Raw genomic sequence first — 18,524 nt, 5'->3', positions numbered from 1 at the left:
TTTTGCCGGCCATATGAGTTCTGTTATACTCACAGACATCATTCAAACAGGTTTAGAAACTTCAGTGTTTTCTATCCAAATCTACTAATAATATGCATATCTTAGCTTCTGGGCCCAAATAGCAGGCAGTTTAATTTGGGCACGTCATTCATCTGAATTTCTGAATACTGCCCCCTGTCACTAAAAAGTTAAACTACATAACATGCTGGCAAAATAATCCACTTGTTAAACTACAGACATTTAAAGGTACGGCTAGTTAGGGGCACACTACATTTAAAGGTACGGCTAGTTAGGGGCACACTACATTTAAAGGTACGGCTAGTTAGGGGCACACTACATTTAAAGGTACGGCTAGTTAGGGGCACACTACATTTAAAGGTACGGCTAGTTAGGGGCACACTACATTTAAAGGTACGGCTAGTTAGGGGCACACTACATTTAAAGGTACGGCTAGTTAGGGGCACACTACATTTACAAACACAGCATGTGTTTTGTGAGTCCTTCCTAGATCAGATGCAAAAGGGATGACCAGGGATTTTTTCTTGGTGTGTGAATTAGACCATTTTACTGTCAATGTAACAACAAATACTTTTGGCTGTCAGGGAAAATGTATGGAGTAAAAAAGTACATTTTATGTTTGACAACTTTTACTAAACTACATTTGTAAAGTACAGATACCCCAAAAAACAGCTTCAGTAGTACTTTAAAGTATTTTTACTTAAGTACTTTATACCACTGATAATATGCTGGCAAAATCATCCACTTGTTAAACTATGTAACACAGCTTTAGTTGGCTCTATTAGGACGTTTGTTAACATGATCGTGAGCAGAACTCAACTTTTTTAACCTGGCTAACATTTCCTCAGCCTAATTATCCCAAAAATCCCAATGGAGATTCAGTGAAACTCAATCCCCACACGCTTCAAGGGTAGTGGGGGGGGGGGGAGTTGGCGGCTTGGTAAAGTTAAGGTGTTTTTCACGTTGGTTTGAAAGGAATATGAGTAAACTGTTTTGGTTGTGTGTTTTAGTGATGCTATGTTTTACACTACAGGTGATAGATGGCCGTAAACCTACAGGAGGACGTGTGGAGGTCCGGGTTCGCCTGAGAGAGCCTCTGAGTGGACAGGACCTTCAGACGACAACAGAACGCTGGTTAGTCCTGGACCAGGTACATACAACAGAAGGCTGGTTAGTCCTGGACCAGTCACAGTTACACATATTTGTAGTAATTGTTATATTTGGAGCAAGGAGTTTGTCCCTTTTTAAAGGCCAAAGTGTGGGTTCTCCTGTCAGGTCCTGGAGTTGTAGTGTGATTGTGTCTCTGACACTCGATAACCTCTGTTTGGTCCTCCAGATCCTTCTCTAACTGCTGCTCAGCTGGGACTGCTAGGAACAGGTAGGGGAACTTCCCTTCCGCAACTAGTTCAAATAGAAACCAAGTGATCAACTCAATGACCTTTCTATCTCACAGATGATAAACACTCCCGTTGTCCTCTGATGAAGATTATGACGGGGGGAGGAGGAGGATGATGATGATGATGATGAAGAGGAGGAGGATGATGATGATGTATGTTGTCGTGGCTGGCCTGTTTAGTCTTCCAGGGTTCTGGCAGTCCGACACAGTCAACACGGGTCTTTAGCTTGTAAACATTTTGCACACAGAGAGATGGACTTTCTCTTCACTCTGGGGGGGGGGGAGAAATGGGCTCCATGTTTAGCTAACCTTAAGATAACATTGGCCGGGATTCAATCAAAAGGCGTACTGCACTTGACTTTTACAGGTCATTATTTTCCCGCTTGAGCCAATTTATTTTTGTTGAATCCCAGTCCTAGTTCATACCCTGCTGATTTGAAAAACAGCTACGTAGTTTAGTCTCTCTAATATATTATCCACCTATGCACTTATTCTACCAAAGTAATCACTGTTGCTGTACGATGCTGCGTATTTAAATTGCCTTGAATAGCTGTCATACTGTTTTAATGACTACAATAATAATGTGTGATAAGAACTTGCATCTCTCAAATGTAATTCTTTGCTGCGTTGTTGTTGCTTGTTGTTCCCAGAACTGTTGTTTCCTTTCTATTCACTGGAGCAGTTATAGGCCAGGATTCAATCCTGATTTTAGATCCCCCCCCCCCCCTCGTTTATAGCCGCTTGACTTTTTTTTAAAGGTAATGCGATCTCCACGATACGATTGCTTTTTTTTAAAGCTGGGTGGGTGGTTGAATCCCAGCTCTAATGGCAGAACAGGATAATGTTCATGCACACACAGGTGGACATGACTCAATTTACAGATGTCTTGGCTATCACTGCTACTGGACATTCAAAGGTCAACTGACATAAGCGTGTCGTAGGTACTCGTAAGGTGTCATAAATGGTCGTAAGGCGACATAGCTCTTGTGAGCTGGATAGTATAGATCTGTGTCTGAACTTGACCCTCTGTGAACTATGGGGCCATGGTTAAAACTAGTGCACTAAATAGGGATTATGGTGCTGTTTGAGAAAGATGTCATTTATCTTGTGGTTGGGGTTATTTCGTTTTTGTGTTAAGTTGAAGAGACTCCATAAGTTTACACTTTATAGCTGTGATCCTCCGTACACACAGAATGATATCATCCGCGAGTTGGGTTCAGCTGAGCTTTTAGCCAAGAACATTTTTGTTTTTGTTTTGCGTGTAAATCAAAGTAATATTTTATTAAAAGAGTGGTAATTTAAAATGCTTAACAGCAAAGCCATTATGGTTACACGGACACAGATTACGCCTATACCGGACTAGGAAGCTTTTCAATGGAGAATCTTCATTGAACATGATTTTTTGGGGTTTGGGTTTCAGGACAGTCTGTGTTTGGGGAAACTGGCCCACGGTCTGAGCCAATTATATCCCTCCATTCTCTACTGAGAGCCAATTATATCCCTCCATTCTCTACTGAGAGCCAATTATATCCCCCCATTCTCTACTGAGAGCCAATTACATCCCCCCATTCTCTACTGAGAGCCAATTATATCCCCCCCATTCTCTACTGAGAGCCAATTATATCCCCCCATTCTCTACTGAGAGCCAATTATATCCCTCCATTCTCTACTGAGAGCCAATTATATCCCCCCCATTCTCTACTGAGAGCCAATTATATCCCCCCCATTCTCTACTGAGAGCCAATTATATCCCCCCCATTCTCTACTGAGAGCCAATTATATCCCCCCCATTCTCTACTGAGAGCCAATTATATCCCCCCCATTCTCTACTGAGAGCCAATTATATCCCCCCCATTCTCTACTGAGAGCCAATTATATCCCCCCCCATTCTCTACTGAGAGCCAATTATATCCCCCCCCATTCTCTACTGAGAGCCAATTATATCCCCCCCCCATTCTCTACTGAGAGCCAATTATATCCCCCCCATTCTCTACTGAGAGCCAATTATATCCCCCCCATTCTCTACTGAGAGCCAATTATATCCCCCCCATTCTCTACTGAGAGCCAATTATATCCCCCCCCATTCTCTACTGATGGAATATAATTGGCTATCAGAATATTTCCAACTGATGACTGATAATAAATACTGTGCATTGATGCGGTCCCGTCAATTCAAAATAAATATTTAATTAATTTTCATTTAACAAAATGCAACCGTTTCCTCTGCTCCAATATGTTTTTGTATGTATATTGGCAAGTTTATCATAATGAGACTTTAAAACTGTACACTTTACAGGACCTGAGGTACCTTACCTGAATCAGTCCCGAAAATGTGTATTTGTGGCAAAAACGAAGCATTTCCACTTTTCTGTACATTTTTAATTATACATCTTACAGGTTTTGATAGACTGCTTTTGACATTTTGACGTATTCAATAAAGGAAAAAAGATTTTTGGGGCTTTTCATACATATTTTGTTTTTTTGATCCTGTCAAAAATAAACAGGATTTTCTTGTTCCGGCCTGACTGATCCACAGGACAGTCGAATATTGTCACAATGCAGTGTAGTTGGTTTGTTTCTGTCTTTATGCAATAGACTTCTGGTATGGGTGAGTCTGTTCAATTGAATAACAAAATGCTACCATCAAGAAACAATTCTACAGCTGTACTAGTGCCAAAGAAATGTAATGGGGTGTATTCACTAGTGCACACTGTAGCAAAACGTTTTGCAACGGAAAACATTGCCACAATCAAGTTTCTATTGGACAAATGCAGGTAGGTCCCACCCTGTTACCAGTAAAGGTACACAAAGCTCTGAATGGCCTCAGGAAAACAACCTTTTGAAATGTCTCATCTTGGAAGTTGCACACTAGTGTAAGGATTTAGGAAGCCACTGTGATGTGCGTGTAGACATGAAAGCTTCTCCAGAAATGTGAGTCCTGTTCATTAGGGCACGTAACAGACTAAAATGAAATGTTCTGTCATATTGGACAAGTCCGCATGGTCGCTCGATGAATAGGCAGACACAAGGTTGTATTCATTGGTGGGAAAACGTTCTGCAACGGAAAGCAAAAACAAATGTCCTTATTGGGCAGGTGGTTCTGGCGATTTCTTCCGTTTGGGGTGTAATGAACAGGACCCAGGAGGGATGCTTTTCAATAACCACTGATGTCATCTGTCCATAGCAGTTTGATGCCCTCCATTCATTCATTCATTGTAACAACACAACCAGAGTAACAAGTAGGCCCTTAATACTGTCTGAAACTCAATGTTCTTTACAATAAAATGACTCTACATACCTTAATGCACTAGTTCTTCTGCCGATATTCATGTGTGATTGTCTGTCCTGGGAGTTTACAGTTGAGTATCATCGCATTAGTCATATTGTTTAATCAATAAAACCCTTGGCAAAACCACAACGGCCAAAGTTTATTTAATTAGGCAAGTAAGATAAGAACAAATTCTTATTTACAATGACGGCCTAGGAACAGTGGGTTTAACTGCGTTGTTCAGGGGCAGAACGACAGATTTTTACCCTTGTCAGCTCGGGGATTCGATCTAGCAACCTTTTGGTTACTGGCCCAACGCTCTAACCACTAATCTACCTGCCACCCCCTGATAATATACTGTATCCTTATTTAGATTTAGCAGTCCATAAATTAGAAATATATTTTGATTATGGCTTTCTGCCAAATTTAGCAAACATTACAGTCAGATCAGAAACACTAGTATATTCTTCTGATAGACCCTGGTTTCTATTCAGGTCCATGCCCACACAGCAGAGGTCAGTCTACATTCCAAACGGCACCCTATCTCATAGTGCACTACTTTTGACCAAGACCCATATGGAATAGGGTGCCATTTCGGACGTAACTCCCTCAGAGCCGCTTACACATCCGACATAATGGATGTAAAACAATTGGATTGGTATAAGCAAAGTCTGGAGAGAAGTTTCACCATCGTTGAGTCCATGAGAAGGCGTGTGCAAGTGCACACCTCTTGAGAAGTAGGCCCAGTCTTTGACCAAGGTCTCTGCTGTTTTAACCATTCAGCCTGAAAATGTCCTATTCTCCTGTAAACTGCATCTGCATTTTACAATAGTTTCTGCAAAAAAATGATATTCTTTGTATAATGACGACCCGTTCAAATCAGAGCGGCAGTTTATTTTCAATCGTACAAAAATGCTATGGGGTCTGTGGATGGAGGAGTGCAGCATCAATGTGTTGAATAGTTGCTTTGGCTCACAGGTCAGGAGGACAGGATCACCTATAGGTTACGTCCCATATGGCTCCGGTCAAATGTAGTGCACTATAAAAGGGAATATAGTGCAATTTGGGAAGCAACCACGGGTAACAATTTACTGAAGATGCTTCAGTTCCTCTAGTATCCTCTCCATCGCTTACAGAGAGAAGGATGATAATGCTGGTGTTAGTTAACAGTGGAACGATGACGCTGGAGTTAAGTCAGTGGTAAAGGATCAGACCACAATGCATTTCTCATCCCAAGACTCCAACCAGTCCCCTCGGGTGACCAATGAGAGGCCAGAGACTGTTTGTTATACTTCCTGTTAGAATGTTCAAGGTAAAGAATTGGAAACCTGTTTTAAATCAGTGTACAGAATGGTGACACTTGACATGGTTCTCAGAAGGCTAGAAGCTCGGCCATATAAAGCTTGGTTGACCTATTAAGTCTGACAGTAAAATCAGTAAACACCCACACCGCCTCTCTTAGACATTGTGCCTTCGACTAAGTGGTCCAACTGCTTAGCAGTTCTAGTGAGACAGACAATCTTGGTGTTGGATGTCTGGATGAGCTATTGAGTCAATTGTAGCTCTGCCTAAACAAAATAACAAGCAAAACGAATACTGTAGTCCCATCAATGTCAGGAAATAAAACATTTGGTAATCATTGGCTAAAAGCCAGACTGAAAACGACAGGTATGTTACTCTCTTTCCTCCTTCCACTGTGAAGAGTTGCGACTGCAGGAACTGAGCACCAGGATGCAAATTAATCACCAGAAAGAAAAAAAAATCCTCCCTCTATTCTCTCCTCTCGTTCTCGCTCTACCCCCCCTCTCCATCCACTCATCTCCGAATTTTTAATCTTCCCAGCCCACCGGACCGTGTGAAGTCCCTGTCGGTAGAGACACACGTGTAGTCTCATCAGGCAGAGCTTTGGACACCTTTACCTGGGGGTCCTCAAAGCGCCCATGCTACAACATGGCCTTCGGAGACTACGTTTCCCAGAGTGCAGTGCTTCTGCTTTGTCCTCTAGCTACCACAGCAAATACGTATGAAAGAGCGACAGAAACTGCTTCTCCAATAGAAATCCTCGATTACACTTGTAGGCGTTGTCATGGCGACTTGGCTAGCTAAATTCATACGTAGAAACACGACATTGTTTTCTTAACGGTCGTTGCAGACCGTCAAAGCAAAGGCACTCCTTCAATATAAAGTTGTGTTTTGAAGAAAATGTAAAACGTGGGAGTAATAACAGCTACTTATTAAGACATTGGCTCCAATCTAGGTTGTGTCATTAGATTTCGAGAAAAGTAACAACTAAGGAATAATTTTTCCACTTCTCAAACCCCCAGCCTGGTCTACCACAGTGGAACTGGAATAGTCCTGTGATTTCCTGATTCATGTGATCAGGGTGGACATGATGCATATGTGGACTGGAGAAGCCCTAGCTGTATGTCATGTGAAGGGATAGCAACATTAGCTAACTGGTAACCATTCCCCCACAGCTAGCTGTCTAGTGAAGGGATAGCAACATTAGCTAGCTGGTAACCATTCCCCCACAGCTAGCTGTCTAGTGAAGGGATAGCAACATTAGCTAGCTGGTAACTATCCCCCACAGCTAGCTGTCTAGTGAAGGGATAGCAACATTAGCTAGCTGGTAACCATTCCCCCACAGCTAGCTGTCTAGTGAAGGGATAGCAACATTAGCTAGCTGGTAACTATCCCCCACTGCTAGCTGTCTAGTGAAGGGATAGCAACATTAGCTAGCTGGTAGGTGGGAGTAATAACCCCACAGCTAGCTGTCTAGTGAAGGGATAGCAACATTAGCTAGCTGTCTAGTGAAGGGATAGCAACATTAGCTGGCTGGTGAAGGGATAGCAACAGTAGCTGGCTGGTGAAGGGATAGCAACATTAGCTGGCTGGTGAAGGGATAGCAACATTAGCTAGCTGGTAACCATTCCCCCACAGCTAGCTGTCTGGTGAAGGGATAGCAACATTAGCTAGCTGGTAACCATTCCCCCACAGCTAGCCGTCTGTCTGGTGAAGGGATAGCAACATTAGCTAGCTGGTAACCATTCCCCCACAGCTAGCCGTCTGTCTGGTGAAGGGATAGCAACATCAGCTAGCTGCCCCTCACAGCCTTCACCCTCTCTCGGAAGAGATGGAAGGATGGGAGGATAAAAAAAGAGGATGAGGACGAGAGAGAGAACTAGGAGATCAGAGTCTGGGGTGTTGGTAAGCGGTGCCTCCGTCTCCTAGGAGAGGATTTCCAGGATGTAGAAGACCAGCTCCATGACGACAGGTCCCTCACTGAGTTGACACGCCCCTCTGTGGATGACAGGGATCAGAGTACTGTCCAGGTCACTCAGGTAACGGGAGGGGAGTGGCTGGCCATTACTACCTGCTAGGTAACCCACCTGGGAGAAAAGAGGACAGGGAAGAGACGGGTCATTATCATCCTTTATCTAACCAGGTACCGGTGGGAAGAGGGCCCGTTATGGCCCGACAGGTTACAACAGAGAAGAGATGGTTAGTTATCTATATATTTCTCTTTTATCTAACCAGGTACTATGGGGGGGGGTTGGCCGTTGCTAGGTGACCCACAGAGACAGGTAGTTATTTTGTAATTCAGTGTTTCAGTCAATTCTTGTTTGTTTTAGCCTAGCGCTGACTGACACATCTGATTAAATGTACTAAAAGATCCCTTGAGTTTAATTCCAAATTACACATTTGCATGGGCATTTCAGGCAAATGCCAGCTGGGCTGGTCCATTTTTAGCCCAGTGGGACTGTCTAACTTGTTTGTTTTTTTTTCGCAAATTATCTGGCTAATAATGAGGCCTTAGTGGGGGGGGGGGAATGGGCCGGTGTGGGCGCCTTAAGGGAAGAAAAAAAAACAGGCTGGTGTGTTTGAAATGCCAGCGAAGATTTCTGGTCGATGTCTGCCCCTGCACATTTCTGATTTGCGATTTGATTAATTTCCGGTGTGGCCAGATAGTGATGACCCGAGTCCGTACCTGGTCAGACTCGAGGGTGACCCGTAGGCCCAGCTTAGCCATTCCATCCGCCTTCAGCAGTTTGAGGTGTGGGCAGAGCGCCACGCAGAATGCCCTCGCCACGTTCTCCGTCAGGCGACTGTGGTCAGCAGGATCACTCAGACCGTTTGGCTGGTCCTGGTCATCACTCTGGAGGAAGAACACCTAAAAGGAGCGAATATTGTAAACGCTGCAGATTGTCTTGAGTGGAAACATAAGAATATGTCGGTTGTATTCAGTAGGGCACAGCTTAGTAAAAACAAGACAAGATCAGGTAGTGTCTCCCTGTTTCAAAATGTGTGTCTGGTTTTGTGTTTACTGAACCTAGGTGTTGCTTAGGAGGGTGACATCACATACCTCTGTCCAGCGGATGACCTTCCCATTAGCCTTGAACTCTGAACCGTGGAAGATTTTCACGCTGGTGATGAACTCCATAGACTTCCCATCAACAGGACTAATTACCCTGGCGGGGAACAGGGGTGAGTTTTAGATAATACACTTACTTTAAAACGTCTTCTAAAACATCTTTCATAGATAGGTATTAAGGAAGGGAAATACTAGGACATGACATCACAGAAGAGAAACTAGAGTATAGAGGTTTCCCCAGTTCCCTTCCTCACCCCTTATTGTAAAAGTTGTGATCGTCATCTATCCACTGTATGTGAACGTGTTCCTGGCTGTCCTCCCGGTCTGCCCGGCCACAGGTGATACTAAAGTCCTTCATGTCCCTGAGGGCTTGCCGTAGCACATCCATGGTCTCTGCTGTGATCTGCACCATCACACCATCTACAAGGGAACAACATATACATTATATACACACACACACATACATACATACATACATACATACATACATATATACATACATACAAATAATATATACACATCACCATCACATTGTCTACAGACATACAACACCATCTGTAGGGGAACAACAGGTCTATAGCACCATCTACAGGTGACCAACATAATGCCTTCAGGAAGTATTCAGACCCCTTGACTTTTTCTACATTTTGTTATGTTACAGCCTTATATAAAATGGATTCAATTGTTTTTTTCCCCCCTCATCAATCTACACACAATACCCCATAATGACATCACAATACTCCATAATGACATCACAATACTCCATAATGACATCACAATACCCCATAATGACAAACCAAAAAACTGGTTTATATACATTTTTGCTAATTTATACAAAATGAAAACACTGAAATATTACATTTATGTAAGTATTCAGACCCTTTACTCAGTACTTTGTTGAAGCACCTTTGGCAGTGACTACAGCCTCGAGTCTCTTTGGGTATGATACTACAAGCTTGGCACAACTGTATTTGGGGAGTTTCTCCCATTCTTCTCTGCAGATGCTCTGTCAGGTTGGATGGGGAGCATCACTGCACAGCTATTTTCAGGTCTCTCCAGAGATGTTCGAACGGGTTCAAGTCCGGGCTCTGGCTGGGCCACTCAAGGACATTCAGAGACTTGTTTCCGATGCCACTCCTGCATTGTCTTGGCTGTGTGTTTAGGGTCGTTGTCCTGTGAACCTTCCCCCCAGTCTGAGGTCCTGAGCGCTATGGAGCAGGTTTTTCATTAAGCATCTCTTCGACCTCATGGCTTTGGGTTTTGCTCTGACAACTGTGGGACCTTATATAGACAGGTGTGTGCCTTTCCAAATCATGTCCAATTCAATTTACCACAGGTGGACTCCAATCAAGTTGTAGAAACATCTCAAGGATGATCAATGTCAATAGGCAGTGGCGACCTGTCATTCAGGGTAGGTGGGGCAGCCCCACCTGTTTTGGCATTAATACGTGTCACATATCAGTTTGCAAGGAATGTAAAAAAATAAAAATGTAATTTCGTTAATAAAGCCGCAAACAAACATGGTCTTTTTTGTTTTCTTGAGTAAAGCAGCTCCAAAATGTAGGTGTTTCAGTCTAGCTCAGTGCTTTCTGTGGTGTTGGGGCTAGCCAGCAGCAAATACAGAGCGGTGCGCCTGATTGGCTCTGCTTTCTGTCACTTATGGGACATTACGTCATCCCCAATTCTAAGGTTAGAGCTCGTAAATGTTAGCCCCTTGGGTTCTGCCGTAGAGTTCTATTAGAAGTGCCCATCCAAGAAAGCTCAAGGTGATTGGCCACAGATATAATGTGATTTGATGTCATTCTATCTACAGTAGCTTTGATTGGACTGACTTTCAAAATCTTAGCTAGCAGTCATCATCAGTTGTCATCAAGTCGACAATCTACTGGCGAATCCTTTTTCATCCTTCTCACATGAAGAGAAATTATAGATAAAAAGGTATCGGTGCTGATCGGCCATTGTACATAAAGATTACACAACAAGTTGGAAATTGCAAGTTCAACAATGAGTCGTTTGGAATGGAATCAGTGGCTAACTGCAAGCATTGCAAAGAAACCGCTAACGTTAGCCTGCTATTCAATGGAGTGGCTGGTTTTTTTTGTTCCCGAGTTCCCACCATAAATCCAGCGAATGCCAGACTTGGATCAAAGTTTGATGACAAAATTTGCCAACAAAGGACCGCTGTACCACCTTAACAAAATGAGTCCACAAATATATTGTATGCTGCTGCATAAATGATGTAATATGCAAGGGAGACAGTATTACTTCCTTAGCTACAGTATTACTTCCTTAGCTACAGTATTACTTCCTTAGCTACAGTATTACTTCCTTAGCTACAGTGTTACTTCCTTAGCTTCAGTATTACTTTCTTAGCTACAGTATACATAAGTGTATGCTGTGTAGTAAGTTGTTAGTTGCCCGTGTGCCTCACCTTAATAATTTATATATTAATATTGTAAACACATCGTTCGTGGCCCGGTGTTTGCTGTGTAGTAAGTTGTTAGTTGCCTGTGTGCCTCACCTTAATAATTTATATATTAATATTGTAAACACATCGTTCGTGGCCCGGTGTTTGCTGTGTAGTAAGTTGTTAGTTGCCTGTGTGCCTCACCTTAATAATTTATATATTAATATTGTAAACACATCGTTCGTGGCCTGGTGTTTGCTTGTTTGGCTACTTTTTAATTGTACAGCTTTGACAGTGATACTGAAAGTAGTGGTGGCGCCTGGCTTGCACTTGCAAATTCAGCACACACAACATTCTATAATGGAATTGTGTTATTTGACGAGTCAAATTAAAAGCTTATTTAAACGCGTCAAATAGTGTTATACGACGTGTGTATCTTTTTTTTTTTGACAAGCAAAGACCCAAACGGCGTTCAAATGTGCCTCACCTTTTAATCATTTGGTCTATATTCAGGGACCCCTCAGAGTTTGAAAAACCCTAACACACATACAATGTGCTCTGACATTATCAGTAAATAAGAGGTCCTTATTAATTCCCCCTGACGGGATAAAGTAAAGTTGAATTGAAAATGCAGTCTCTAATGTTGGAGATATTGTAGGATGTTGGTACCTTCCACAATGCTGGTCTTGGCCAGGTATCCAGAGGCTGCCTTCAGCGAACCACTGAACACAAAGAAGCAGGCGCCAGTCACTGGAACGAAAAAACATGTAATATTGATTACATTCATGGTTTTGTTCGTCCAGTTGATAAACTATGACATGACTCCCCATGTCAACTGTGTGTGTGTGTGTGTGTGTGTGTGTCTGTGTGTGTGTGTGTGTGTGTGTGTTAGTGTGTGTGTTTGTGTGTGTGTGTTAGTGTGTGTGTGTGTGTGTGTGTGTGTGTGTCTGTGTGTGTGTGTGTGTGTGTGTGTGTGTGTGTGTGTGTGTGTGTGTGTGTGTACCTTTGCGTGGTTGGTGGTGGATACTGATGGCCTGCGTCTGGTAGTTTCCGTCGTCGTTCTGAATACACACCAGGTGGGAGTCGGCCTGCTCGTTAAAACACGCCCCCATGGCCAGGACGTGTTCATTGGACTTGTTCATCGCCTTCATCAGCTGCAGAGAATACAAAGACTTCATAGTCTGTTCATAACCTGTTCAAAGTCTGGTAATAGTCTGTTTATAACCTGTTCAAAGTCTGGTAATAGTCTGTTCATAACCTGTTCAAAGTCTGGTCATAGTCTGTTCATAACTTGGTATAGTCTGTTCAGTCTGTTTATAACCTGGTAATAGTCTGTTCAGTCTGTTTATAACCTGATAATAGCCTGTTTATAACCTGGTAATAGTCTGTTCAGTCTGTTTATAACCTGGTAATAGTCTGTTCAGTCTGTTTATAACCTGGTAATAGTCTGTTCAGTCTGTTTATAACCTGGTAATAGTCTGTTCAGTCTGTTTATAACCTGGTAATAGCCTGTTCAGTCTGTTTATAACCTGGTAATAGTCTGTTCAGTCTGTTTATAACCTGGTAATAGCCTGTTCAGTCTGTTTATAACCTGGTAATAGTCTGTTCAGTCTGTTTATAACCTGGTAATAGCCTGTTTATAACCTGGTAATAGTCTGTTCAGTCTGTTTATAACCTGGTAATAGTCTGTTCAGTCTGTTTATAACCTGGTAATAGTCTGTTCAGTCTGTTTATAACCTGGTAATAGTCTGTTCAGTCTGTTTATAACCTGGTAATAGTCTGTTCAGTCTGTTTATAACCTGGTAATAGTCTGTTCAGTCTGTTTATAACCTGGTAATAGTCTGTTCAGTCTGTTTATAACCTGGTAATAGTCTGTTCAGTCTGTTTATAACCTGGTAAGTCTGTTCAGTCTGGTAATAGTCTGTTCAGTCTGTTTATAACCTGGTAATAGCCTGTTTATAACCTGGTAATAGTCTGTTCAGTCTGTTTATAACCTGGTAATAGTCTGTTCAGTCTGTTTATAACCTGGTAATAGTCTGTTCAGTCTGTTTATAACCTGGTAATAGTCTGTTCAGTCTGTTTATAACCTGGTAATAGTCTGTTCAGTCTGTTTATAACCTGGTAATAGTCTGTTTATAACCTGGTAATAGTCTGTTCAGTCTGTTTATAACCTGGTAATAGTCTGTTTATAACCTGGTAATAGTCTGTTCAGTCTGTTTATAACCTGGTAATAGTCTGTTCAGTCTGTTTATAACCTGGTAATAGTCTGTTCAGTCTGTTTATAACCTGGTAATAGTCTGTTCAGTCTGTTTATAACCTGGTAATAGTCTGTTCAGTCTGTTTATAACCTGGTAATAATCTGTTCAGTCTGTTTATAACCTGGTAATAGTCTGTTCAGTCTGTTTATAACCTGGTAATAGTCTGTTCAGTCTGTTTATAACCTGGTAATAGTCTGTTCAGTCTGTTTATAACCTGGTAATAGTCTGTTCAGTCTGTTTATAACCTGGTAATAGTCTGTTCAGTCTGTTTATAACCTGGTAATAGTCTGTTCAGTCTGTTTATAACCTGGTAATAGTCTGTTCAGTCTGTTTATAACCTGGTAATAGCCTGTTTATAACCTGGTAATAGTCTGTTCAGTCTGTTTATAACCTGGTAATAGTCTGTTCAGTCTGTTTATAACCTGGTAATAGCCTGTTCAGTCTGTTTATAACCTGGTAATAATCTGTTCAGTCTGTTTATAACCTGGTAATAGCCTGTTCAGGGTGTTTATAACCTGGTAATAGTCTTCAGTTGTTTATAGCCTGTTTATAACCTGGTAATAGCCTGTTCAGTCTGTTTATAACCTGGTAATAGCCTGTTTATAACCTGGTAATAGTCTGTTCAGTCTGTTTATAACCTGGTAATAGTCTGTTCAGTCTGTTTATAACCTGGTAATAGTCTGTTCAGTCTGTTTATAACCTGGTAATAGCCTGTTTATAACCTGGTAATAGTCTGTTCAGTCTGTTTATTACCTGGTAATAGTCTGTTCAGTCTGTTTATAACCTGGTAATAGCCTGTTTATAACCTGGTAGTAGCCTGTTCAGCCTGTTCATAACCTGGTAATAGCCTGTTCAGTCTGTTCATAACCTTGTAGTCTGTTCAGTCTGTTTATAACCTGGTAATAGTCTGTTCAGTCTGTTTATAACCTGGTAATAGCCTGTTCAGTCTGTTTATAACCTGGTAATAGTCTGTTCAGCCTGTTTATAACCTGGTAATAGCCTGTTCAGTCTGTTTATAACCTGGTAATAATCTGTTCAGTCTGTTTATAACCTGGTAATAGCCTGTTCAGTCTGTTTATAACCTGGTAATAGTCTGTTCAGTCTGTTTATAACCTGGTAATAGCCTGTTTATAACCTGGTAATAGTCTGTTCAGTCTGTTTATAACCTGGTAATAGTCTGTTCAGTCTGTTTATAACCTGGTAATAGTCTGTTCAGTCTGTTTATAACCTGGTAATAGTCTGTTCAGTCTGTTTATTACCTGGTAATAGTCTGTTCAGTCTGTTTATAACCTGGTAATAGCCTGTTCAGTCTGTTTATAACCTGGTAATAGTCTGTTCAGTCTGTTTAACCTGATAATAGCCTGTTTATAACCTGGTAATAGTCTGTTCAGTCTGTTTATAACCTGGTAATAGTCTGTTCAGTCTGTTTATAACCTGGTAATAGTCTGTTCAGTCTGTTTATAACCTGGTAATAGTCTGTTCAGTCTGTTTATAACCTGGTAATAGTCTGTTCAGTCTGTTTATAACCTGGTAATAGCCTGGTCAGTCTGTTTATAATTTGTTTATAACCTGGTAAGTCTGGTAATAGCCTTCATCAGCTGGGGCAGACAATCTGGTTGTGTCATTAAAGGTCCAATCTGTAACTTCAACAGACATATGGAATTGTATTGAGTAGTTTGGGGTAGGCCTCGTGTCTGAGAAATGCTCCTCTGAGCCAGATGCTGATGACAGGTTGCCCTCCCCTAAATCTAGGGGAGTATTTCATTTTATTACGCTGGAGAACGAGGTTCCGATGACGGACCTTCAGGTTATTATGCTGCTGGAGGTGGTGGTGGTGGGGGTGGGGAGGTGGTGGTGGGGAGGTGGTGGTGGGGGTGGGGAGGTGGTGGTGGGGAGGTGGTGGGAGTGGTGGGGAGGTGGTGGTGGTGGTGGTGAGGTGGTGCTGGTGGTGGTGGTGGGGGTGGGGAGGTGGTGGTGGTGGTGGTGGTGCTGGGGAGGTGGTGGTGGTGGTGGTGGTGGGGAGGTGGTGGTGGTGGTGGGGGTGGTGAGGTGGTGCTGGTGGTGAGGTGGTGCTGGTGGTGAGGTGGTGCTGGTGGTGAGGTGGTGCTGGTGGTGAGGTGGTGCTGGTGGTGAGGTGGTGCTGGTGGTGGTGGTGGGGAGGTGGTGGTGGTGGTGCTGGTGGTGGTGGTGGTGGGGAGGTGGTGGTGGTGGTGGGGAGGTGGTGCTGGTGGTGCTGGAGGTGGTGGAAACAGCAAGTGAGAGACAAAGAATGATTTTAACATGAAATACTCCCCTAGATTTAGGGGAGGGCAACCTGTCATCAGCATCTGGCTCAGAGGAGCATTCCTCAGACACGAGGCCTACCCCAAACTACTCAATACAATTCCATATTGTATTCGGTCTCATTTGAAACTTGCTTGCAAAGACGTAGTCAACTTTGTTCTGACGTTATCAGCCGTCACAGGGAGACTAATTACCCATGCGATTCCAGGTATAAAGTGCCGCAGGAGGGGAAAACAAAACATCTAACGACGCACTTAGCTGTTCTAGAGTGGAGTTAGATTACGAACGTTTTCAAGTGCAACGTTAACTACTATCGGATTGGGAGATTTAACGATGCTCACTAAAAAAAGGTTCTAACGATTACCGTAATTTCCGGACTATAAGCCGCAACTTTTTTCCCAGGCTTTGAACCTCGCGGCTTAAAACAATGACGCGGCTAATATATGGATTTTTCCCGCTTTCAATTTTTTTTTGAAAGGAGAGGACTTCAGTGGTTTCAGTGCACAGGAGGAGGAAGATAGTGACCAATGACTTTCTTGGTAGGCTACTGTTTACTGCTAATTTTTTATTTTTTGTTACAAGCCGTGTTTCGTTAAAGCCTGTGTAAAGTTAATTTGTTTCAATGTACCGGTAGGCACCTGCGGCTTATAGACATGTGCGGCTTATTTATGTTCAAAATAATTTTAAAAAATTTAATTCAGTGGGTGCGGCTTATATTCAGGTGCGCTCAATAGTCCGGAAATTACGGTAACCAACTAGCCTTAAGTTGCTTTTGGGAAACCAGGGCCTGAAGAGTTCCGGTCAGAAGGCCTCTGGTTGTGACAAGGTTGTCTGTTCAGTACGGTAACATAATCCTTATGGTTGAAGTTTCCACAAATCACTTCCAGTTGTTTTAGATTAAATATGTTCCATTTTGATGAGGTACATTAAGGAAAATACAATAATATTGGAGAAATCCTGGTAATCCTGGTCTATGTGACTGATTTTGTCATTTCTCCTATCGTTCACATGGCAGAAATATATATATATATATTTTTTTTTTAAAGTGAGAATCTTGAGTGTTTGAGTCACTGACTGTGTTAATACAGTCTGGGGTCAAATCTCTGGGTTCCCATCTGTTAGGGTGGCTGTAGCCAAGCAGATAAACCACTCATTTCTGAACCTTACAGGGATTAAAGTCTTCCGTAGCACACTAAACATCTTGGTTATACTAAAACAGTATCAATGAAGGCAGGTCCAGACCGCGAATCAGTGAAATGAAAAGGAACGATATTCAGTGTGGATTCCAGTCGACTGTACATAGTGTTGGTTACCTCTGGTTTTAGGACCGTGGTGACTTGTGATTGGCAGAACTCCTCACAAGGAAGCAATATGATTGGTTGACAGCCTCACCTCGTTGTATCGGTTGCTGGGGATCTTGATGCAGGTTTTCTTCACCTCCATGTCCACCACCAGACCCTTCACCATGGGCAGCGTGTACTGGTAGTTACGGAGGTCCTGTAGATACATTATATTATATTATATTATATTATATTATATAGACCCTTCACCATGGGCAGCGTGTACTGGTAGTTACGGAGGTCCTGTAGATACATTATATTATATTATATAGACCCTTCACCATGGGCAACGTGTACTGGTAGTTACGGAAGTCCTGTAGATACATTATATAGACCCTTCAATTAAATCAATCAAATGTATTTATAAAGCCCTTTTTACATCAGCAGATGTCACATAGTGCTGTACAGAAACCCAGCCTAAAACCCCAAGCAATGCAGATGTAGAAGCTAGGAAAAACTCCCTAGAAAGGCAGGAACCTAGGAAGAAACCTAGAGAGGAACCAGGCTCTGAGGGGTGGCCAGTCCTCTTCTGGTTGTGCCGGGTAGAGAGGAACCAGGCTCTGAGGGGTGGCCAGTCCTCTTCTGGTTGTGCCGGGTAGAGAGGAACCAGGCTCTGAGGGGTGGCCAGTCCTCTTCTGGTTGTGCCGGGTGGAGATAAGAGTTCATGGCCATTAAGGCCAGATCGTTTTCCAAGATGTTCAAACGTTCATAGATGACCAGCAGGGTCCAATAATAATACTAATAATAATAATTATTATTCTTATTATTATTGATGATGACAATAATAATTACTAATATAAATATAAATAAATAATAATAAATTAAATAATAATAATAATAATCCCCATGACCAGCAGGGTCCAATAATAATCACCATGGGTATGTTAACATTATCGTCATGACCGCAGTAAAATTCCACGTGACCATTGAGTCGCGGTAATCTCCTTTTATGCACTCTGGACATGCGTTGGTAATACCCAATTTACTAACTACCATCATGTCCTAATGGCCTGGTGCTCGATTGTCCCTCCATCAGGTCCTAGTGGCCTGGTACTCAGAGCTCTATTGTCCCTCCATCAGGTCCTAATGGCCTGGTACTCCGAGCTCTATTGTCCCTCCATCAGGTCCTAATGGCCTGGTACTCAGAGCTCTATTGTCCCTCCATCAGGTCCTAATGGCCTG

General features: G+C 42.5%; 2 protein-coding genes across 12 annotated transcripts in view; one reads left to right on the top strand and one right to left on the bottom strand.

Moving 5' to 3' along the window:
* The window catches only part of cc2d1b (coiled-coil and C2 domain containing 1B), a 34,256-nt gene extending 30,391 nt beyond the window's left edge, over positions 1-3,865 (top strand). For 2 of the 4 annotated variants that reach the window (XM_082973189.1, XM_082973188.1), the window contains exons 23-25: positions 1,052-1,188; positions 1,355-1,396; positions 1,472-3,865. In XM_082973189.1, coding sequence (XP_082829315.1) covers positions 1,052-1,188; position 1,355 — 138 coding nt within the window. In that variant the 3' untranslated portion in view covers positions 1,356-1,396; positions 1,472-3,865. The remainder of the gene's footprint in view (positions 1-1,051; positions 1,189-1,354; positions 1,397-1,471) is intronic. The other 2 variants (XM_082973191.1, XM_082973190.1) reach the window with 2 other exon arrangements.
* LOC106596333 (zinc finger FYVE domain-containing protein 9) overlaps positions 3,582-18,524 on the bottom strand; it is an 86,979-nt gene continuing 72,036 nt past the window's right edge. For 7 of the 8 annotated variants that reach the window (XM_082973186.1, XM_082973182.1, XM_045714336.2 and 4 more), the window contains 7 exons: positions 17,395-17,499; positions 12,465-12,615; positions 12,131-12,211; positions 9,309-9,474; positions 9,046-9,151; positions 8,671-8,853; positions 3,582-8,071 (listed from right to left, as the gene is read on the bottom strand). In XM_082973186.1, the coding sequence (XP_082829312.1) occupies positions 7,910-8,071; positions 8,671-8,853; positions 9,046-9,151; positions 9,309-9,474; positions 12,131-12,211; positions 12,465-12,615; positions 17,395-17,499 (954 nt within the window). In that variant the 3' untranslated portion in view covers positions 3,582-7,909. The remainder of the gene's footprint in view (positions 8,072-8,670; positions 8,854-9,045; positions 9,152-9,308; positions 9,475-12,130; positions 12,212-12,464; positions 12,616-17,394; positions 17,500-18,524) is intronic. The other variant, XM_082973183.1, reaches the window with a different exon arrangement.

This window comes from Salmo salar, chromosome 03 (assembly GCF_965601325.2).
Source record: "Salmo salar chromosome 03, fSalSal1, whole genome shotgun sequence".
Taxonomy (NCBI): Eukaryota; Metazoa; Chordata; class Actinopteri; order Salmoniformes; family Salmonidae; genus Salmo; species Salmo salar.
The sequence above is the reverse complement of the archived record's forward strand: the minus strand, read 5'-3'. Positions and strand labels throughout refer to the sequence as shown.